The 24,654-nt window shown below is 43.0% G+C and overlaps 1 protein-coding gene across 1 annotated transcript; it reads left to right on the forward strand.

The window, feature by feature from the left end:
• Nucleotides 1-14,948: 14,948 nt before the first annotated feature.
• On the forward strand, nucleotides 14,949-19,764 carry LOC147625237 (protein NLP9-like). The gene is made up of 4 exons (XM_086818510.1): nucleotides 14,949-16,392; nucleotides 16,495-16,542; nucleotides 16,880-17,864; nucleotides 18,019-19,764. The coding sequence occupies exons 1-4, from the start codon at nucleotides 15,376-15,378 to the stop codon at nucleotides 19,395-19,397; spliced, it is 3,429 nt and encodes a 1,142-aa protein (XP_086674636.1). The 5' UTR covers nucleotides 14,949-15,375; the 3' UTR covers nucleotides 19,398-19,764.
• The last annotated feature ends 4,890 nt before the right edge of the window (nucleotides 19,765-24,654 follow it).

The following is a 24,654-nucleotide window of genomic DNA, read 5'->3' on the forward strand; positions in this document are numbered from 1 at the left end:
TTCAACTCTTACACATGGTTTGAGATAGGGAATTAGTGGTGGTTGAGATAGAGAATTAGTGGTTGATGTGTATTGAGGCTAGCCGATGGCGGCGGATGGGAATGAGATTGGGTTATCCATGAGAATGAAAGAATTTAAGGACACGCAATCTGGTAGGTACATGGGTAAACCACGATCTATGGGTGGCCTACATGGCATGACCGAAGGGATCGAGTGCTTTTTGAGCCTCTTTTTGAAATGTTGGTGGCTATTTAGGAATTAGGGGGTTGAGATAGGGAATTAGTGGGTTGATGTGTGTTGAGGATGGCTGTGACAAATGGAAATGAGATTGGGTTATCCATGAGAATGGAAGAATTTAAGGACACCCCATCTGGTAGCTATATGGATAAACCAACTATGGGTGGCCTACAAGGCATGACCGAAGGGATCTAGGTGCTTTTTGAGCCTCTTTTTGAAATGCGAGCATGACAATATCAGTGAAAAGAAGGGAAGCATTATCGAGCTTCTTGGGTAATAACTCAATATTAGATAATTTGGGAAAAATATCATATTTTGGGAATCAATCATTCCATTTTATTTTGGATATATCTTAAACATGCCAGCTTCAAATTTGTCGGAGATTGTAGATCTAGATTCTACTCTTTAAGATCTTTCCAATGATATGTCACATGAGGGGGTTTAAACAAAATTTTATGCAAGTTCACCATGATCCCATTTTTCAAATGGGAATGGGATTTTTCCCAACTTATCTAATATGGTGTTTAATGTTTCCTTGGTCGGGTGTGAAATTTGGAGTTCCAAACAATGCCGACCATGTGCATGTGGCATTGCTGTGACTTTTTGGGCATCTCTACCTTGGTTCAAGAGTAGCATGATGAAGGCAAGTGTTGTGCCGTGGAGGGAGATGCAAAGTGTGGTGGAGTGAATCACAGCTTTTGCTGACTTTGTTTGCATTGCTAGAATCACAGTTTTTGCTGACTTTGTTTGCATTGCTAGCTCTTCTTTGTTCTCTTTGTTTGCATTGCTAGCTCTTTTAGGGGAAACGCCCCTTTCTCTCCCTCTTTCTCTCTTCTCTTTTGTTCTATTGCACGCTTTCAATCTCTCTTTCTCTCTTCTTCTCGTTTGCTCTCTTTTTCATATAGTTAAAATAATAATAAATAAATATTTTTAATGAGTTTTTTAAAAGTTTTTTTGGGTGATGATATGGCAACATGTGCCTACATGATGACATGGTGACGTGAACCATGTGATGGGTGGCGACATGAGCCAACTCTTTTTTTAAAGAAATTTTGTGGGTGATGTTATGTTTTTCAATATTTTTTTGGGTGATGGTGTGGCAACATGAGCCTACGTGATGACGTGTGTTAACTTTTTTTAAATGGGTGATGATGTGGCAATGTGAGCCTAGGTAATGACATGGCGATGTGAGCCTACGTGATGACATGCTGATGTGAGCCACGTTTTCTTTTTTAAGATTTTTTTTAAATTTGTGTTTTGGGTTTATGTCTTGGTGTTTGTGTGTGTGTAAATTTTTGCCTAGGGAGAGGGGTGTTCCAAAGCTTTAGGGGGATGATTTTAAAGGATCTAAGGGGGAGAAAAATTAAAAGATCCTAAAGAGGGGTAGTTTATAGGGAGAGGGTTGAGCGTACGTGTGTGTATCTATGGGTGCACGTTTGCGGGTGAGTGTGGGTTTATGTGCTATGTGCTCGGAGATGGAGTTGGGTGTTTTTAAAATTTAATCATTTTTTAGTTTTATTTCGGGTTTCAAGTTTTTTTAAAAACATTCTTTGGTATATGTGTATGTACAATTAATAGGAAGTGCTACATGTTACATATGTACAATGGGGTATCATTGTACATTTTTAATAGCAAGTGCTATGCGTTACATATATACAATGGGGTACCATTGTACATATTTAAGGTTTCGGCTTATACTGTGTGGTTTGCCCATCCACGATGAAAGCTTTAACACAATGTGGCCAGCTTTGCTAATAATGCAATCCATGGCCACGATATCCATCCCCTTCCGAGGATGATGCTCTCTTTCACTATACCTATGGGAGTCACATAAAACTTGCACAACAGAAGTTTAGATCCAATTATAAAATTTACTTTAAAACAATTGATAATCATAAATTATTTACCACGGTAATGGTTGTTGTGCAGATGGTGCGAGGGGTGGGTGGCCTAATGAGGTCCACGTTTCCCAAGGTAACACATTGCGGCTAGCCCCAATGTCAAACAAGGTAGGCCATGCAGCTAGGTGGTCTTGTTGGGGAAAACTAACTCAAGGCAAGCTGGTTTCTCACACCTGGTTCTGTCTCGAAGGCATCGAGGGATGTAATTTTGGCATCATCCAAGGTAGACCATGTAGCTAGGTGGTCTTGTTGGGGAGAACTCTAACTCAAGGCGAGCTGGTTTCTCACAACCGGTTCTGTCTCGAAGGCATCGAGGGATGTAATTTTGGCATCGTCCAATCATGTAAACCTTGTCCCAAGCTTATTTGGACGAGTGTCCATTTTTGCCAGAATGTGAATTCAGTCCTCATAGTTGGCAAGCTATGGGAGGGGCTCATATTCCTGGTCCTCATCTGCACCATCCAAGATCTTGTTACAAGCCCTACAGATGTCAACAATTGATGTGGTGTGAGCTTCTACATTCCATGCTAAATATTGATTGAAGTAGCTCGAGCAATTGTGTCAAACTTATTGGCGCGGTGAGAATGCCTTGACCCATGGGATGAGAGTTCACATAGCTAGTAACAGGCTACATAGGCTGGACATGGAGCCCAATCGACGAGGGTGTCCGGGGTCAGGGGTAAGGTGCCTGGGTCGGAGTACCGCGAGCGGTCGAGCAAGTGTGGGTAGGTAGGCCACTACATAAGCCCGATAGTGTAGAGCTTATCCACAATTTCTCCATGGTTGGGTAGTGAACAAGAGCCCTTCTCTTCTCCCTCATCTCAAGGCTATGGTGTCTTACTGGTGGGCAATGTAACATTGGTATATCAGGGCAGAGATGACCTCTGCACGTGACCTCGCTAAAAAAAAACAAGAGAAGATTTTTTTGAGAGTTAAAAATCTCATCGTTTTTTTTTCCCTTGTGGGCTGTGTGGATACGTTGTGGACACACAGGAAGAGATAAGGAGGGTGTGGTGACCTTGCTAAGTGCAACTCAGCAACTCAGCGTGGCGAGGCCAATAAGCGGCACATGAGTCCAAGAGCGGCAGCAGCAGCGCCAAGCGACGCCAGCAGCGCAAGGTTCAAGCATGTGATCCATATCGCCACTACGCCGGCCAAGCCAAGCCAAATATCACATGAGCAACGGGCCACCGGCAGAACAACCGGGTTGACGGGACAAACGGCGGCACGTTAAGCTCGATGGTCAACAACAGCCGCGGCATCTCTCGCTCTAAATTAAGCTCGACAGGCCAACAACAGCCGATGACACCACATGGCATCGCGCTAGCTGGGCAGTAATTCGTCTGTGTCTTCAACGTTCAGAGGCCAGGACATGACGAGCAGCGCCATCCAGAGGCGAATGGCATAGGATCCAACGCATGGCGTGATCCAGCAGCACCCAGCGCATAGTGTGATCCAGCTGCGCCAGCAGCAAGTAAAGATCCGTCTGGAAGTCCAGAGGCCGACCAATACCTACACACTAGCAGCACTCGTAGATCGAACCCACGATCTAGGTGACAACCCTGTGGCCTCACGCACTAGCCAAAGCTGCAGTTGCCAGCAGCATTCAAAGGGCAAGTCGAAGCGCACGCTCAGTCCTAGACACATGCTTTCGTTGAAGTCCAAGACAAGGTCTAGTTGTTATCATTTCAGCCCAAGCCTTTCGCTTGTGCCTGCAGCAGCAGGTGTATGATACTCCGGCTGAGCACACAATGCGCCCAAGACTAGGAGGAAGGGGCACCCACAACGTAGCTCTCGTCCTCGACCCCACGATGACATAGCTTGTCCTCGGCATCTACATCGCATTTGGCTAGTACACTTGTGAGAAATTTGTGGGCACTTGTGTTCATTTTAGCATCATTTATCATTTGTACTCAAGCCTAACCTCGACCTTACGGGGTACCTTAGGGGATGTTTCCACGGTCTTGTCACCTTTCTTCGGCTTGACAAAAGCCGAGCTTGCTCATATGTGGTAAGAAATACATGCACGTTGATGAAGGCCACTCTTCCTCTGTTAACAACTCGACTTAGCACACACGAGACTAGTAGTTCTCATGGTGCGACCCATACCTTATCGTTGTCCTTTGATGACCCCATTGATCATATCGTAGTGCAGTTGAAGATAACCCACATTTGGGAGCTCTAAACATTGCCCAAATGAACTTAGACACAAACGAGGACCTCTTAGACATTGAGGAGGATGATGTCGTAGATGCGTAACCCGAGGTTCCTGCATAGGAGGTTTCACATGAAACCCTCTTGGAGTGTTTAAAAGAACCCAGACTTTAGAGCAAAACCAATGAGATATCTTGAAAGTTCTTTGAGACATTCACCATCGTTTGGGGTGCTAGTCAGCAGCCCCACCGTTTCTTATTGAGTTCTCTCAACCGAGTAGAGTGAATTTCAACTCTACACAACAAGATCCCATGTGATCTGCACGAAGGCACAGTCCGTAGCGTCTGCCATGTAGTCCGGAGCGGCTACGAATATCTTAAAAGATCTCAAAGTGCTAATCTTTGGGGGGGACAAAAAAGATCGCACAACAAGGATGCAGTTAATATATTTTTACAAAAATGGTATAACCTACATAACCTTAGGTGTACACATGAGGAATATAGAGCGGTTGACACCAGCCTGATGTTGTCGGGCAAGGCATACAAATAGTGGATGAGCCTAGATGACAACCTCGCGCTTGGGTCGAGTTTGAGAATGCATTCCACAAGGAATTTTTACCCATGAGAACGAACTTCAGAGGTCGTGACGTGAGTGGGATAAATGCTCCATGAGGTGCATAACACTCATGCATTATATTTCATACTAGCACAAGATAGTTTTGAAATTGAAGAGAATTGATGCATTCCAAATTTTGTGGGGATTTATGCATTCCAAATTTTGTGCGGAATTGATGCATTCCAAATTTTGTGCGGATTTATGCATGTTTTAAAAGGCAAGTACGAAAGCTATGTGCAACCCAAAGAAGCTAAAGACCTTGACAAAGCGATTAAGTATGCTCAGATATATGATGATATATCTCATAGATTGCAGTTAGTTTTCAGATAGCAGTCTTGGAAGGGTAGAGCATTAAAATTTAAAAGATTTTTTTTTTTAAAGTGACAAGGGACATGGGGGACACAGGGGACATGGAGGGCAAGAGAGAAAAGGGGGACAAGGGCCACTAGACCAAGAGACATAAAAAATCTCACAAAGAAAGGAACCTCACACACATGCAAAAGAAAGAGCAATATGAGAAAGTAAAAAAGGATAATTTATGCTTGCACTGGAACCCAAACAAAGTAAGGCATCTAAGTTGGGTGTGCTGGACAAAATTCCAATGAGGCTAAGAAGGATGCTAAGCCCTCTAGGCAAGTACACGCGATGCAGGTGTTGCCTCTCTAGACTGCATAGTTTAGGGAGGTGACAATCTGTCACACTAATAGCACCCACATCTGTAGTGTTACACAGGAAATGAGGTTGCCATCATTTGGGCCACATGATTTGATCCAAATGCACGGTTTGATCAATGATTATAGAGTCATCATTATGATCGACGACCGTGCCACACATAATTTTCTTAACTATGCGTTAGTTTAAGAAATTGAAATTACCTGAAACCCGTAGGCGATTATAAGTACATGGTCTCATTGGCAAATGGCTTTGATAAGACCATTTGGGACATGGTGTCTATCTCATTCCAGGGTTATGAGACTAAACTTGACTTCAAGTGCTACACTTGACTAGAGCGGATGTGAAACTAGGAAGGGAGTGGTTATTCCACTTGGGCCCTAGCCTACATCATAGTTACCAGCACAAAAGCTTGGAGTTTGCATGAGAGTAGAATCATTGCATTGCATGGTGAGCATGATGTGCCGACATCACCATTGATTTCTTCCATGGAGTTGTACCACGCCATCGAGCTTAACTAGGTTGATCAGGTATATTCTTGTACTCTTTGTTTTGATGATGTTATTGTTTTTACAGTTGAAACAGAACACACTAATGACTTTGGCTTGGAGACCTAGTGTTTGTAAACCCTATTGTATCTGCTTGTGATCAAAACATAAAATACGCCAAAGTCGAAAATGTAAATTTGAAAAATCAAAAGTATGTAATTACTTTGAACTTGTTGATACTAGAATATATGGATGTTTTTCCTGAAGACCAGCTCATATCGTCAAGGTATTACCTGGTTCAAAACCAATAAGTAAGCCTACTTATATGCTTAGTCACTCCAAAGCACATGAGGTGGAGTAGTAGTAGTAGTTTACCGACTATTTGAATAAGGGTTTTATTAGACTTAGTTCTTCGCCTTGGGCATCACCCATTCTTTTGCTAAAGAAGAAAGATGAATCTATGTGGATGTGCATAGACTACCGTGCTCTTAATAATCAGATAACGATTAAGAATAAATATCAAATGCCAAGAATTGACAAGTTATTTGATCAACTCACTGGAGCCCGATATTTTACTAAGATAGATCTTAGGTCAAGTTACCATCAAGTTCATATATGGGAGAGCAGGATGTTCCCAAGACTGTGTTTAGGACTTGATTTGGGCAGTACGAGTTCTTGGTTATGCCGTTTGGCCTAACGAACGCACCAGTGACCTTTATGACATTGATGGACAATGTCTATACTTAGAAAAATTCGTAGTAGTTTTCTTGGATGACATATTTGTTTAGAGTAAGTCACAGAAACAACGTTTACAATATTTGCGTCTAATGTTTGAATTACTTAGGAAAAATTTACTATAATTTGCGAAGAAAAGCAAATGTGAATTTTTTACTAAGGAGATTCACTATGTGGGCCATATTGTGTCCACCAAGGGAATTTGGATGGACCCAAAGAAGGTCGAATCCATTCTCAAATGGCCAGAGCCTAAAAATCCAGAAGAATTATAAATTTTTCTTGGTTTGTCAGGATTTTACCGACAATATGTAAAGGACTACGTGAAGATCATAGTCCCATTGGCTGATCAGTTAAAAACAAAAGGTAAATCAATTCATTGGGAAGAACTCCAATGAAAGAGCTTTGAAAAACTTAGGGTTACGATTGCTGTCGCACCTATGTTAAAAATAGTTGACCCTAATCAGCCGTTTGTCATAGAAACAAATGTTAGTGGGGAAGCCATTGGGATGGTTTTAATGCAAGGGGGATGCCCACTTGCATTTGAAAGAAAAAATCTTGACCATGCCCAATGTAACTACTTGGCCTATGAGCGAGAGTTACTTGTAGTAGTTCATGCTCTTAAAAAGTGACGACATTATTTATATGGTGCTACTTTTGAGGTCCATATGGACCATGAAAATCTGAAATGGCTTTCTAGTCAAAATGAGTTGAAAGGTAGAAAAGCAAGGTGGGTAGAGATTCTACAAGAGTTTGACCTTGAACTGCGTTACCAAAGAGGTAAATTTAACATAGTAGCAGATGTGTTGAGTTGCATTGCAATGGTGAGAACGAGTTGAGCTTCGGGGGAAAAGGTTTAGGAACTTTTCTATCAACGATGGATACTTGCTTTACAAAGGTAGAGTTTGTGTACCATCTATTGGTGACTTTCGGCACTAAATTCTTATTAAAAGTCATGATAGTCCAAGTACTGGTCACCATGGGGGGTACAAAAGACCTATGCACTAGTTAAAAGACAATTCTATTGGCCTAGTTTGTTTAAGGATGCCCAAGACTTCATAATAAAATGCAAGAAATGCAAGGTCAATAGGCATGAGTGTCTCAAAGTTGGAGATTTGTTACATCCATTAGATATTCCTAAAGGGAAATGGGAGAGTATTTCCATGGATTTTATTACTCGGTTACCTAAAATGAGTCAAAGATATGATTCGGTTTGACCAAAATGGCCAAGTTTATTCCTACTAGAAAGGATGTAAAAACTCCTGAGCTAGCTAAATTGTTTATCGACATCTGTACAAGCTATATGGCCTACCCCCATAGATATAGTTTTTGATTGAGATAGGAAGTTCGATAGCCACTTTTGAAGGGAAGTACTCAAAAAGTTGAATACTATCCTGAGTATAAGTACGACCAACCATCCGTAGTCTAAAGGTCAAGCAGAAAGAGTCGACCAAGTTCTAGAAGACATGCTTCGAGCGTATGTCAATAAAAAGCAATCAAATTGGGAGGAGTACCTGCCACCGTTAGAATTTGCCTATAATAGTTCAAAACATTCAATGACTCGATTTAGCCCATTCATGTTGATGTATGGTTTCTAGTCAAGATCTCCTATAGCCGTAGGGCTAGAGAAGGAGAAAATTCAGTATGTCAAGGATTTCCTTGGTGACATGCAAGATATGCTAAAAGCAGCAAGAGATAGCATTCATAGTGCACAAGATCGTGCAAAAACATATGCTGGCAAGAGCCACAGAGAAGTGACCTTTGAAGAGGGCGACTTTGTTTTCTTGAAAGTACCTACAAAGCTAGAGACTCTCAAGACAGGAAAGTGTCAAAAACTTTCTCCTAGATATTGCGATCCGTTTAAAATCCTTAAGAAGATTGGTAGCGTAGCATAGAAACTTGAGTTGCCGAAGAGCTCTCGAGTATATTGTGTGTTTCATGTCAGTAGAATATGAAAAATAGTGGATCATCAGGATAACGTAGTTCCTCTTGACATCTTGGTGGAACTTATCAAACCATCACCTCTTCCACATGAATCCAAGAAGATTCTTTAAATTTAGAGATTAGAATATGAGGCATACTATGTACCGAGAGGCACTTGTCAAGTGGAAGGACAGAGATGAGGAAGCGTTCTCTTGGGAATGCTTGGGTATGCTTACCAAAAACTATCCTTGATTTGTTTTCTCGCGAAAACTCTTCTTAAGGGGGGAGGTATTGTCATGTAGCTAGTAACAGGCTGACCAAACATGGAGCCCGATTGCCAGAGTGTGATCGTTGGCAAGTAGCGTAAAGGCCACCTTCCATGAGGTCCCAATGGCAAAGAAAGAAAGAGACAGGAAGCCCATATGCCCCCGAGCATTTTCCCCTGGGTAATGTGCCGTCATTGCCTCCACTAGCTCCTCTGAAGTGAAAGGGGTTAATAAGAAAGACCAAATGGAGAGGGGAACCACCTCTCTCATGTGCCTCCAGACTCTCTCACGTGCATCCATCACCTGGGGGCATAATGGGGCACCACTGAGAGAAGAGATCAGAAGAAATCCGTGGCGATGGCTCTCACATATGGATGGGGGATCAAAAACAATAGACCCATCTTGGCCACGCAGATTGCGAATACCGTCTCTCCTCCTGTGGGGGCCAACTATCTCAAAGAAATCTCCAGTAACTTTGTCACCGGCTTGAGTCCAAAATGAAGCCCTAGAATGGTATCTATAATCCACCCTTCTCTCCTCAATGGACTGAATCTCTATGCGGGCGACAGTAATCTCACTCAATCCATGGGCTATCTGGGGAACTCTCTTGACGACGCTGTAAAGAGGCTAGGCCCCTCCTCAGACTCCTCTCCTACTGAAATCCCTCCAATCTACTATGGGATGCATCCTGTAAGAAAACACTGAGCTCCAGCAGGCCATCATCCAAAGAGCCTAAGCAGAAGTCCAGTCCTGCCCATATCTGCTAAATCCGGCTGTGCAGATCTCAGGGTCCTGAATGTGGCTATTTGGAATCTTGGAGCGTGCATGCCTATCATGCCTCCATGGGTCCTCTAGGGATAGAATAACAGGGGCATGATCGAAAAATGTAGTGCCTGCCGAATACCAACCATGCCTCCATGGCTGCAAGCCCACTCGTTTGACATAAAACCTATCCAGCTGAGAGAGGTTGGGGCTAGTGCTCTGCCTATCCAATTGAGAGAAGCTAAGACTCCCAGGGCTATGCCCAAAATGTAGAAGATGCCAAGTGTCTTGTCTCCTAAGAATCAGTATCATATCCTCCCATCATGTAGAGTACTCCACTCTCCTGAGACTGTGGCTGTGCCACCTCCAAGTCTTGTCCTTTGCTGCCTCTATCATATTGAAGTCACCGCCCATGCACCAAAAATCAGCCTCGGGTAGGGCCTGTTAGACAATGCTCCAAAAGATAGCTCTATCTACAGTAGCATTTGGGGCATAAATGTTGAGGAAGCCAACGCTATCCTCCCCAATCAGAATGGTAACTTAATGAGAGCACGTCTTGGAACTATGACTCCTGATCTTGTCACACAGACGGCAGAAGCTGCGCATTGATAGAGAGACACACTCCTCCCTGTGTCCCTGAAGGGCCGAAGGATGGAGACCAAAAAGTATGACTCATGTCTGGTAGTAGAATCTTCTCACAACGGTGCATGCACCCCTTAATAAGGTGATGCTCTTGGAGGAAAAGAATGTCGATAGGTCCCCCCCATCATAGCTTGCTAGCTCTCCTCTAAGGATGCCTCATCCCTGAAAGTACTGAGGCCTCCCGAAGCCCTGAATGTTCCATGATACAATCCTCATATCAATATATGTGTGAGGCAGAACTATTGGAACTACCCTCCACTCGAAGAGTCTTGGGCACGGGTTCAAATGGGGAATAGTCGCAATTTGTCCTGGTGTGAAGTCACGCCAAGTGGGCGTGGATGTTGCTCTCCCCATTACTGCCACTTTGCCCGAGCACGAGAGTATGCATACTGCGTGCTCCATCGATCACAATGAAGATATTTGTAAGAAGGGGGGAGAGGTATTGTGATAGAGGTATGCATGAACATAAAAAGTAGCACCTCCAGGTTGGAGGTCACCATCTCCCCTCCCTGGTCTTTGTGGGCTGATCCACCAAGCTCCATCCTGGCCAGAGGCCATAGATGAGTAAGAACATTGGTGATGCGGAGATCCTGAGGATTCTGCGACGATAGCTCAACTGCCTAGCCTTGAATGGTAGCGACCATGGACTTTGGATCCCACTCGGTCCTCAGGGCTGCGCTCAAAGGGAAAGAGAAGATCATCGTGCCATTCTCTGGCGTAGAGGGTCTAGAGTGGTGGAAAACCACACATACCTAAATATGGGCTACAGTCTCCTCAACTCTGTCCCTTCCGTCGGAAGACATCGGAAGAAACTATAATCCATAGGCTACCCCAAGATCCTAGGGGCCCTTCTGGAGACTCAAGTGGGAGAGCCCTCACCGGTGAGGCCGCAATGCTCATCTCCACCGACTCTGAGAAATGATGAATTAAGCAAGGAACGGAACTTGCCGAGTGTCTCCTCCCCAGATCAGGGGTTGCAAGGGGCCGATGGGAATGCTCTGGAGAGGCAGAGAAGGGGGGGAGGGGAGGAGGCGAGGGGGAGCGGGAAGACGGAGAGGGACGCTGCTGAGAGGTATCCATCAGAGAGGAAGGCTATTTGGGAAGGCTTGATGAAGAGAGGGTGGGGTCAACCGGCCCCACTAGGCACTGGGGGCCTAGAAGAGGAGTCACGACGACGAGGAAGCGACCGCCACATCAAGGGGGGGGCGGAGGGGCCCTCTCCGCCGTGACTAGAGGGGGCCCACCGTTTGTAGCCGGGTGCTGTGCTAAGTGCTCATAATGGTTCTCTGACAGAACCGAATCCTCCTACATGCTTTCAGCCTGGCGTGCACGGTGGTGATGCTCAGCTCTGGTGCCTGGCCGGCGACCCTGGCAGGGGCCAAGTGTCCGCCACTCTCCGGCCGGCTTCTGCTGATGGGTCATCCATGGTCAATACCTGGTGCTCCATGGCCTGGGGGGAAGCTGCTCCTCCCTCGGCCACTTAGTGCAGATCTGAGTGGGAAGTAGGAGGGGGGACCACCGGGGCGGTCTCCTAGAGACGCCGAGGGCAAGCTCTGGCCAGATGACCCATCTGCATGTAAATGAAACATTGGCTTGGAAGGCTGGAATACTCCACTATCTGCATAATGGGATCGCCCCCTGAAGGCTAGGAATAGATAGCATGTGAGGCACATAATCCGATGAGACAATACAGATGCGGAGAGATGGAATCCCGGCTGCTCATGCGAGGGCCGAGGCAGTGGGGGGGATTCCATCACTCTCCCGATGGCACCACCTATCACCGAGAGAGGAGAAAGGTATTCCTTCCTGAGGTCTGGAAAGCAGATTGTCACGGGAAATTCTGATACTCCAGCAAGAGTGTCGGATGTTGGGTCGAAGCCGTGTTGCCACCATGCAAAGAAGGTTTGGGCCATATGGAATGCAATGGGGCTCAATGCATGACAAGATCAGATGCCGCTAGTGAGTAGAACTCAACCTGGTAGTAGCCACGCCCGAAAGGATGAATGTCTGTGATCTTTGTAGGTGCACCTAGGAGGCTAGCCTAAAGAAGATCCCTGAGTTGGCCACACGTGGGACGGCTATCGACAATCTTGCAAACCAGGGTGGAGGCCTCTAGTGCTACAACAGTCATGGTGGCGAGGATCTGAAGGTCCACATCGGAAAAAGATAAGCAAGCAACAACGGCCTCGGTCGGGGATGACGGAGTGGCTGCCATGGAGTCCTCTTGATGGAAAGACTAGAAAAAGCCGAGACTTGCCATAGAAAAACACCCCGAAGACCTGAAACAAACCTGCAAGGAACGGGAGAAAGAGAGGGTACGAGAAAAATGGATGGAAGAAAAGGAAACAAGAAAAGAGGGGTGAGGCGGAGAGGAAGGGAAGGGGCAGGCTCAAGGGGACAGAAACCCTGGCAAAGAGGCGAAAAAGGGACCGAGGGGGGGTAGTAGGCGACAGCAAGGGCGGCTGGGGGAGGGGGAAGGGCATAGAAGGGGGCGGACAGAGGGCGTAGGAGGGGGGCGGACAAAAGGCGTAGAAGGAGAGGACAGGTTTTACATGCTCCTACTCTATGAATTCCACAATGCATGAAAAAATATGAAATGCATGAACAAAAATTGACAATTTCACTCTAATTCAACCTAATGGAGCTTAAAGCTCATGTTTTTGGAGTGGATTTCACTCCTAATCACAATTGCTAAGCTAATTCTTGGATCAAAGCAAAGAAATCTAAGCCTTTTTCATATAAATTACCAAAAAACCAAGGTTTTGCCCTGCCAATAGTTGAAAATAGAATTCCCTAATGCAAAATAAACTTCAAATCAAACACACCAACCAAACACATCCAATGCTCCAAAACTATATGTGTTTTGGAGTGTGACCTCCTAGTCAATATCTGGAAATATTGGGTGATCCTAATAGCTTGGAATGGATGAAAAAACAGAGCTAAGCCCTAGGTTAGTCCTCAGTAAACAGAGCAAGCGACACCAAATATGTTTAAGTCAAGAGCTTACCTTAGCCTTGCCAAAGCATGTGTTGTTGGGTTTTGCCTGAGAATACTAGCTTTCACACTAGGCCAACCAAGCGTAAAAATAGTGTGCTCTCTATTACTAGTCTTAAGTAACTATGCACATAATTCCATAGATTTTTCCTATTTGGTATTAAGCGCATGGTAAGACTGCTTTATATGTTCAATCGCTTTCTTACAAAAGTTAAGTGCTTATTCGCACGGGTAAGATGTCAAAGCACATTACGGTATGTCAAGGAGGCGAAACCATGTTAACCAACGGAGTGGTTAATACTTTTCAAGTTATAACCATCATAAATAGAGTCTTGAGAAGACCCCATTGATTAAGGACTTGACCACTACCGCATAGACAAGTTGATTGCATGCTTGGAGTCATTCATCTATTGACAAGCTAGACTCATTAATGGAGGGTTTCTTCACCATGGTGTAGCTAAGTTGGTTGTGTTCTTGGAGCCACTATGTTCAAGTTGCACGTTCTATGCTAAAACAATGGTGTCATCGCAAGGGAGCAGAGGAAGGACCTTCCCACATGAGTGGGTGGGTTGGCATGTGTAAGCACTCATTTAAAAAAAGGATTATATAACGAAGGACCCAAAAAAAACAATCTTTTTTATGTACTCTCAATGTTGTAAGAAAATTTCACATCTTTCATTACGAAGGAATGCTCTTTTTAAGGTTCTCTTGAATACCTTTTTCTCTTTCAACTTTAAATTCCACTTTTTTTTTTTGGAGACACCTTCATTATTTAGAAACTGGAATTCTCCCTCCACTTTTTTTTTTTGGAGACACCTTCATTATTTAAAAACTGGAATTCTCCCTCCACAACTTTCTCAAAAGAAGGTTGACTTTTTAGAAGAGACAAGAATCATAACTATCAAATCTAAATACTAAAGAAATGTATTTAAAAATTGGAATTGTCTCTCTACAACTTTCTTGAAGAAAGGCCGACTCTGTAGAAGAGAGACGAATCATAAGTTTCAAATCTTACTCTCTTTAGAAGAGACAAGAAATGGAGAGAAGCCAATATATGTCTTTTTTTCGAAGACAATATACTCTTTTTATAGCTAGTGAGAAAAAGGACAACCTTCAAGCTCAACTGTTTTTTATTGAAAAAATGCAGAGGTCAATTTGTTTTTATAACTAAAATTTCAAAAATTTGAATCTTTAAAATCAAGGCTAGGCAAAGTTACAGTTGGTTTTTCTCAATGTGAGCCGTGGAAACTACTCTAAAGGATGGTTTTTTTCTGACCCTACTGCATGCGCATTCTCAAAATCAAACATTGAAGGAAAAAGAAACGGCTAAAAAACGAGTACCAAGAACAATCTCAATCTTTCTCTCTTTCGCTCTCTTTCAAGGTGGTAGATATCTAAGCTACTTAACATGGGACACTTGAGTTCGAATCTTCCTCCACTCTCTAATATTACTCCCCCCTCCTTCTCCTATCGTGCTTCTCTCTCCTCCTCCTCCTACTTTAACATGTGTGGGGTAAAATATCCGTCCTCCTCCTATTATGCTTCTTTCTCCTCCTCCTATTGGGTCTTTAGTAGACGCTTAATATATCTTTTTTTCTTTTTCCCCCCTTCTCTCTCTCTCTAAGATTCCTCATGTTAACTCATTCGTACTTAGAGCTCCAAAACCGTTGTATGCCCTGTCAAGCGCAGAGCATCGCGAAGGAAGCGGAGTTCGTAACTTGATTCTCCGGCTATGGTGGCGCCATCTCTAGCTAACCCTAAAATGCAGAGCACTGGCCACAGCAAGTAGCAAGAGAAACATAATGAAGGTTTAGTATACCCTATGACGCAGATAAAGCCCTATTAGGCAGAGCTCTGATGGCCGTGGAAGCATCGAACTACAGGGACAGAGCTCTGGCTATGGCAGCATCAAATCCTGGGGTCAGGATCACCAAAGCTTTTTCATGCCATTGAGGGTCTAGATTTTGGTCATTAGCCAACACCATCGCCATGGATCCTTCTGCGAAGAGAGAGCGGCTCGCAGGCATGGACGACAACCTGCTCGTAAACGAACTCATGGATCTCCAGAATCTGGAAGAAAGTTCCAATTTATGGTTTCCCGCTTTGGCATTGCCTCCTACTTCGCCTTCCTCTTCCTCGCATTTCAATCCAGAGCTGCCTCTCTGCAGCCCTTCCTTCGCCCCGGATGCAAATCTGGATTTCATCTACCCGAAGGCTCGATCATGGGATCCTGCCAAAGATTCGCAACACTCAGGGGTGGGTATGTCATATGCCGTGCTTCAAATGTACATGGAAGCATCCACAAACCATAATGTGGCTCCACACGAGGTACCCGGAGTCGCAACAGCAGCTAGCTATGGCGTACCAATCATTTCAACTGCATTCACTGAACATAGATCTGTACGCAGTAGCCCAGACAGAAAGCAGCAAGAGAGGATTGCAAACACAGATCTGCCCACAACTGAAGAAGATAAGAGATCTTACCCCCATCATCAACAGGTGAGGAGAAATGCTTTCAGCAGCATCTGCTATGGTCTGCTCACTTTGGCTGACCGCATCATGCTGGCCCTCAACCATTATTTTGTATTGTCAAAAGGGGACTTTCTCACTCAGCTTTGGTTTCCAAGCAGCCTGGGGAATAGAGCTGTTCTCACAACGCAGGGACAGCCCTTTCTTCTCCGTGCTTCCATGGACTGTTTGGCTCTCTACAGAGAGCTGTCCACCAGATATGCATTCTCAGCAGACCAAGACCCTGAAGCATTCCTGGGACTCCCGGGCCGTGTTTTTCTGAAGAAATCTCCAGAGTGGACTCCGAATGTGCAGTATTATGGCAAGAGTGAGTTTTTGCGTGTCAATGATGCCAAGCGATGCAATGTGCGTGGATCTCTTGCTGTTCCGGTTTTGGAAAAGCATTCTGGGAACTGTGTGGCTGTCATTGAGGTTGTTGTGATGTTTGAGAAAATCAAATATGATTCAGAGATTGAAGGCATGTGCCAAGCCCTTCAGGTAACTGGTAGCCCTTTTTTGGGGGTTGGATTCAGCTCCAGCTCTGAAGTGGCTAAGTTTAGATGCTCCACTTTAACTCTATTTGGCTTCTTCCACTTGCAGGAGGTCAACCTTCACAGTCCCAATAAACAAAGCTTCATTCCAATGCAGGTACTTGTTTTGAATCACATTACTGATCATCTGAAACGCATTAGAACTTAAGATTAGTGGTATTCTCATGGTGGCTTCCCAACATCCGCCTGCCCACACTCCTTGGCTAAAAAGCTGCCACATCCAGCAGCTACTGAATCCGTCCAGGGGTAGGGTGGGCTTTGGAGTCTTGGTGGGGCCCAAACAAGCTCCATGGTTGTGAAGCCACCCTTAAGTCTCCTGCATGCTTGAGGACGTGTATGATGGGAAGTAAGTTCTTGGTTTACTCATTTTGTTTATTTCAAGCACATATTCTTTTGACTTTATTTTGATGGATGATTCCATTACTTTGCTTCAGATTCCTACAAAAGGTCGACATGCTGTTCTTCATGAAATCTCAGAGGTCTTGAGGGCAGTGTGTGAAACTCACAAGCTGCCATTGGCTCAAACATGGGTTCCTTGTCATTTAAATTCTGCCCATGCTTTTAGGCAGGTTCAACATAGCAATCTAGCGACCGGTGTTATGGGCAGAATTGGGTTGTGCACTGGAGATGGACCTTACTGTGTTTGTGACTGGGGCGTGAGTCAATTCCGACAAGCATCCTCTGAACATTGTTTGGAGAAGGAGCAGGGTGTTCCAGGTAAAGCGCTTGTGTCCAAGCAGCCTTTCTTTTCAAGTGACATTAAAGAATACAGCAAGGCAGAATATCCACTTGGTCATTATGCCCGAGTGTTTCAGCTGAGTGCAGCTGTTGCCATCCGGCTAAGGAGTGAACACACTGCTGACTATGACTATGTCTTGGAGTTTTTCTTGCCACAGGCATGTTCTGATTCTGCACAACAGCAGTCAATTCTGAATGCCCTTTCCATAACTATGCAGTGTGTTTGCAGAAGCTTGCGCACAGTCACGGACAAGGAATTGGAGGAGGAGAGAGCTTGTTACAAGGATGAAAACAGGCTACGTAGTTCGGTTTTAAATCCAACGTTTGGTAGCAGTAATGAGTTAAGAGAGCAACAAGCACACTCATCAAAAATAGATAGCCCGGTACATTCTAGTGATGTGCCGGAGCAATTGATGCCCCTTCATGGTATGGATGAGCTTGATACTCAGAGAGGGCAGGAAGTTTCAAACACACCATCGCAGCAACATTTGTCAGAATCTTTAGTTTATTTTGAACATGATGCATTTCAAGCTGCACAAAGTTTATTGGCTCCTGGCCTAGAAACTGCTGTCAAGACAAGGAGTGATAAGAGGCGGTGTTCAATGGAAAAGACTATCAGCTTGAATGTTCTCCAGCAATATTTTGCTGGTAGCTTGAAAGATGCAGCCAAGCATATTGGTGGTATGCACGTTTGCTGCCTTTGGCCTGTTTTTGGCTGAGCTTGGACATGCATGTTCCCATGAGTGGTCTCTTTTCCTTTCCATTCTTTTGTTTTTCATTCTGAAGGTATTGTGTATTGCTGGCTAGTTTTGAGGCTTATACCCTGACATTGCAGTTTGTCCTACAACTTTGAAGAGGATATGCCGGCAACATGGCATCTCAAGGTGGCCATCTCGGAAGATCAACAAGGTCAGCCGATCCCTCAAAAAGCTTCAGGGAGTTATTGACTCTGTCCAGGGTGCTGATGGGCACTTGAAAATCAATGCACTTGCGACTGATCTTACATCAGCTGTAGCTGCTGTTAGGGGAGTGCAGATTGGTTGTGCTGTGCCTGCATCTAAGGCTGGTGGTTGGGCTTTCTCATGGGGAGCAACAACAGCTAGCATACCCAGTCATCTAACCTCCAATAGCCCTGAGGATCACTTTCTGGATCCTTTCCTGTCAGCATATGAACAGCATAGCAAATGCACTTTGTCACCAGAGAAACTCCTTATTCCATCAGCTACTGTTGGTGCTAATTCTCCTTTGAGAAGTGCCTCAGAGACTGAAGCTGTTGGAAGCACTACTAACAGTGACTCTCTTCAAGTGGAAGGTGATGGCCTATTGATAGACAACATGCAGGCAGTAGAGGATGAAGATCTTGTTCAAAGAGCATTTCAAATTTCTGCTGAGGCAGATGAACTCTGTGACAGCAACCTATCAATAGGACCAATCACTTCTTTTTCATTAGTAGCATCAAAACTATGCACTGATTCATTGAATTCTGTCCCTAGCCTCAGACAAAGTCTTGCAGGCTCAATGAGGCTTGCACACAGTGAACATACGAGTTTACCTCGTCATAGTGGGGAAAGACAGGAGAGGGCATTCAAAGATCTGAACTGCGATACCAGAAGCCCATCATTTTCAGAGAACCTAGAGTCAAGGGTCCACGGAGGTGGGGCATCTTTAAGCAGTGTGTCCACTGGCGATCTTACTAATTTTGACAGGATGACTGGCTTTTCTCATTGGTCTCCTTGTGAGGAACTGGATATGCATACTGCAGTTTGGATATCATCATCTGATGAGGGGATGTCATGTGAAGGAAGCCAGCGAAGCTCTCATGGCCTTGCAGGCTCTCCTTCTGAGCTTGATTCTTCAGATTTGCGGGGAAGTGATTGTACATCTCCACCCTTGAGTGGCGTTGGCAGCACTGAGAGGGGACGGCAAGCATTCAAAGAAGCCACAACTGTGACTGTAAAGGCCAAGTTTCAAGATGACACTGCCCGATTCAAATTGAGTCTTGGTTCGAGTTTTTTGGATCTGAGGCAAGAACTTGAGAAAAGGTTCAAGCTGAAGACGGTCTGCTTTGATCTGAAGTTTCTGGATGATGAAGATGAATGGGTTTTGCTGACTTGTGATGCAGATTTGATTGAGTGCATTGACATCCTTAGATCTTCAGGTGGTAGTCATATAAAGCTGATGGTGCGGGACTCTACGATCCGTGTGGGGAGTTGAAGTGGAAGTAGTGAGTGAAGAGATGTACTTATCAAATCACTTGTAAAGTTGGTAAACCATGCCTTCGACTACTATGCACTTCCGTGTACAGAACTCTGGATATCTCTTTTTGCTGAAGCATCTACTTTTATGGTTTTTATATGGGGGACTCATTTGGCATTCAAGGAAAGCTATATACCGTACATGCATGTTTTGGAGAGCTTGACCAAAGCATCAGCTTTTATCTTCTGAGGCATTACAATCCTTTGGTCTTCTCAAATGTTCACTCCCCTTCTCTTTAGGTGAAATACAGGAATCAACAAAGGGCCCAAAACTTAAAAATCAGTTGGTTTGAAAGCCATTTCACTTAATGTCAGAGATTCTTATCACATTTCTAGGTTTCCAGTTATCTTATGTATATACGATATGCCATCTTAGTGTAATTGAGTCATGTGGCAGTAGAACCTGGTGTGGGGTAGGTATTTAATAGGTGTAAGACTTGGCATGTGGCTAAGGGCTGTGGAACTTAGTATGTGGATAAGGTCTTGGGCTTGAGTATGGAATGGCTTAGGTTGGAATGAGAGTGATACTGAATAAATGGTTTCTCATTTATTCTTAATCCTTTATGTTAGGAATATTGGGGAATGCTCTTTTCCATTCTTGAAGCTTGGTTTTACATTTTGGTGTTTCTATTTCAAGCCATTTTACACAAATTTTCAAGAATTAAGTCTTGTTTGTTGTTGTGCTTCTTTTTGAAAGAACCTCACATTTCAATGTACGAATGTGTTAATTTCAATGTTGTGCGTGCATGTATATGAAATGAAAAGAAGAAAAAAAATTACATCAGTGGCTTACATGTAAGATTTTTCTCTTCAGCTTTTAAGGTGTAAAGGTGTAAAAACTTTCCTTTCTGTTCTTGTAATTATTCTCTTCTCTGAAATAGAAGAAAGATATTGTTTTATCTTGTTTTGGCCTAGAGAGAGATAATCTTAAATTAAAATATCTTTGGATATAAAAATCTTCCTAGTGTTTAAAATGGATTCTCTTGAAATAAAATTTTAAAAAGAACTTTTCAATGTGTATTTGGAATTAATTGAAAATGTGTATAAAGATCTTAGTTTAAGGGTCTATATTTTTAGATCATGATCTAATTAAGGTTTCAATGGATCAATTGGATTAATCTAAGTGTTGAGATTAAATAAATCTAAAGAATTAAAAAAAAATACTAAAAAATGAGTAAATGTTCACATAAGATGAAGAGTTGACTGACTACAAGGTTTATTAGTTAAAAATTATGAGATATTATTAAAAAAATGAGATATTTTAGAATAATGATATATTTTTGATACCTTGGTAAGGAGAGGAAGACTCTTGAGGTAGGCGTTTAATTCACATATGAATGAGTTTTTAATTCAAAAAAATTGTGATATTTTTATCTCATTTTTTGGGATCAAACTAAATTAAAAAAAGAGCTAAATTGGTCTAAATTTTATCTAAATTGAGTCAGATTGAATCTGAAAAATTTTAGAATCCAATTGGACTTGGTTAGTGACCTCCCTCACCTATAAATAGATCTTTAGTCTTTTGTAAAAAAATCTGTGAACTATGCCATGTTAATATTACATTAAAATGATGATATTTTTTATTATCCCTTAAAAATCCTCTACTTCTGGAGAACTTGAAGCTTCTCTCTTTCTTCAACAACTCTTGGAGCTTTTTTCTTAATATATTGGACCAATTGATTGGTTGGGGGCTTCCTTCTAAGATAAAGAAGCAAACCAAATCTAGAGGTAAGAAGTAATTTCATGGTTTTCATTAATATTCAGTCTCATCGGTATCGAAAGTAAAAAATGTTACTAAATGTGAATACGATGCGAATAAGATGAGAATACGATGTGATAAGAGGTGAATCGGGATAGATGTGAATGAATGTGATGTGATGTGATATGAATCGGGATAGATGTGAATGAATGAGATGTGTTGTGATGTGAATCGAGATAGATGTGAATGGATGAGATGTGATGTGATGTGAAATGGATGTGATGTGAATGGAGATAGATGTGAATGGATGAGATGTGATGTGAATGGATGTGATGTGATGTGAATCGAGATAGATGTGAATGGATTAGATGTGATGTGATGCGAAATGGATGTGATGTGATATGATGTGAATTGGGATAGATGTGAATGAATGAGATGTGATGTGAATGGATAGATGTGATGTGATGTGAAATGGATGTGATGTGAATCGGGATAGATGTGAATGAATGAGATGTGATGTGATGTGAATCGAGATAGATGTGAATGGATGAGATATGATGTGATGTGAATTGGGATAGATGTGAATGAATGAGATGTGATGTGATGTGAATCAAGATAGATGTGAATGGATGAGATGTGATGTAAATCGGGATAGATGTGAATGGATGTGATGTGATGTGATATGGATATGGGTAGATGTGATGAGATATAATATGATGTGAGTAGATGAGAATGGATGAAGGACGATGGGAATAATTGGATGTGGATTAAGCAATGTGAATTGATGTAGAAGAATGTGGAATAACGAGAAATGATGTGGAACAATGTGGAAAGATGAGAGTTCGTTTTAGAAATTGTATTTATGACCTGTTTTTAAATGACTGTTTTATGTCAAGAATGCTAGGGAAGCATTTTGACCATCGTGTGAATGAGGTCGTGGTGACCTAAGTGGTGACCTAAGTGATAAAGTTGTAACAGCTGAACGGAAAGTCAATGGAGGACGTCTCGCGTAGTAGCAAGGTCGATCGAGGTCTTGACCAGCCTCGGTTCGATTTAAATAGTGAGCTTCCGGTACAGTGGATGAGGGACTAAGGAAGCGGTCTATGAGTGAAGTGCTAGGTGACCTGCGAGAAGGAGCCTAGAGGGTGTTGACCATACGGTGCTCGGGCTCTAGGTCGCCGAAGATACCCACACGTGCGTCGAGGAAGAAAATAGAACAAGGAGTTAGAGTTGTTTTCTGAACTCGGACACGGATCTGGTTGATTATTTTCTGAACTCGGGCATGGATCTGGTTGATCGAGGAAGAAAATGGAACAAGGAGTTAGAGTTGTTTTCTGAACTCGAACATGGATCTAGTTGATTGTCCTTGCTGGTCCTCAACGTATGAGTCCATGGCTCTTTTATATGGATCTGTTGGTTAATCTTGCCGATCTTCAACGGAGAGTCCATCTAGATTTTTATAAGTGAATATATTTCTAGGTAGGCTCCTGAGTGAATAGGTGGTGAGCATTCTGGTTGCCAATGATGTCATAGGTACACGGAGAATTCAACCAGATATTTTGGAGGATTATGATTAGTGATACTATGGTTTCATTAAAAGATTATTTTAAAGACAGTTGAATCTGTGAAACAGCATATTGGGTGTGTAAGTGGTGTGACTATCTTGAAGTTTGCTTGAAGCGCCGGCTAAAGGGCCTGGAAACTCTTTTCCCTGGCTGTGCCTCTCGAGGAAAAACGCATTGGTCTCTATGATCCAAGTGCAAGTCTTTTCCTTGATCTGACTACGTGACTTACGGGTTCGGTCGGATCAGTTTGGTTAGTTAAGACTCTTGACTACGTTAGAATAAAAATATCCTAGAGGAATCGCCCGTGCTTTCTGGGCAAGGAAAGTTTTTTCGGGTTCGATTTTTGGAAGAACCAAGGGATTAGTCTCTTGTCCGGATATCCGTGGGCGAGGCCCCGAGTGAGAGGTTCTGCCATGCGCAAGAAGTGCTACTTTCGATGTTAGCACGCCCGATTTCGTTGCGCGGAGGGGGCAGGGATCTTTTAGCTGGTGTATCTCAGAGCGAATTGGCTAAAGTGGATCAACCGAGAAGCAAGAAATGTCAAAAATTTATGTACCCGTAAAAGATTGTAATTGTGACGAAATTCATACAAATTGATATTCAAAATAAAAATTCATAAATTGGTAATTGGGTCTTCAGATGGAAGTACCGCAATTGTATAGAATCCTTGACTTGTTTAAGGCCTAGATATGATGGTATGTACCTTATAATTCCAAGGACCGTGACTACCCATATATACCGTGGATATATCTGCAGCTCTTTATTGACAATATATACGAGTAAATCTAAGACCTTGAAATTATAAGAAAAAATGTTATTTAGATGATGAATTCAAATGCTGGTTGATATGATTTTAGAATCCTGGTTGAGAATAGATGAGTTGATTTGGATTCTGATTGAAAGATGATGATTCCTGAATTCTGGTTGAAAGGAGATAAGTTGAACAAAGCCACAATGAGGATGAATGGGACAAATCCCAGTGATGATATTGGTAACTGGAATGATGATTATGACTTCGGCAAATCACTATGAGATTAGTGGATTATGCTGATAGATTGCTGCTGTTAACCTTTGACCCAGTAGATTTAATTAAGGGATGACAAATTGAGAACTTGCATAACTAAAATTTTCGTAGATAAATGATCAGATAAAATTTTTGGTCTGATGGACTATTGCTGTGTTAAGAATATGAATGAATTATTCTCTGATAATGAGTTCTATATGTTCTTCTTGTAGAAGGGATCTTTATCCCATGATTCTGTGGGGGGATGACCAATCTAAAGAACCCCAGTATCAGTTGGATCTAAAGTCGGATTTGAATTGTAAATAAAGGGACTTAACAAGAATTTTCATATTGATAGGATCATGGATCGACGTCGTCGTGGGAGGAATGATAACCCCCAACTCAATGAGGAAGAGCTCGACTTGGATGTTCGTAAAACACTTCATAGATTGCAGCCTGGACCTTTCAAGGTTGAAGGGAAAAACTTGGGCGAGGTTGTGGAGAAGTGAATCGAAGCAATGGAAGAATACTTTGATGTCACCGGGTACAATGAGAAGAGTAAAATGGCTCTTGCAAGACTGAAAATAGTAGAAACAGCTAGAGTGGCATGGAGAAACCACTGCGAGACAAACCGTCTGTATCAGAACACCGAGACATGGAATGATCTCAAAATTTACCTAAGGAAGAGATTCTGTCCTCCCGGCTTTTTGGAAACCAAGATGAACAAATTCTTAGAGTTAACCCAGGGAAGTAGAACTATTGAAGTGTATCACCAACAAACGTTTGCTCTCCTCCTCAAATACTCGCCACCGTTGGATGAAGAACAGCTGATGTCCCCCCCCCCCCCCCACACACACACACACAAGTTGACGAGTTGACAAGCATACATGAGAGATGGATGGCTGAATTTTCTTCTATTCTCTTCTCTCCTTTACAACCATAACATAAA

Source organism: Cibotium barometz, chromosome 24, assembly GCF_041138505.1.
Source record: "Cibotium barometz isolate CiBa-2024 chromosome 24, ASM4113850v1, whole genome shotgun sequence".
Taxonomy (NCBI): domain Eukaryota; kingdom Viridiplantae; phylum Streptophyta; class Polypodiopsida; order Cyatheales; family Cibotiaceae; genus Cibotium; species Cibotium barometz.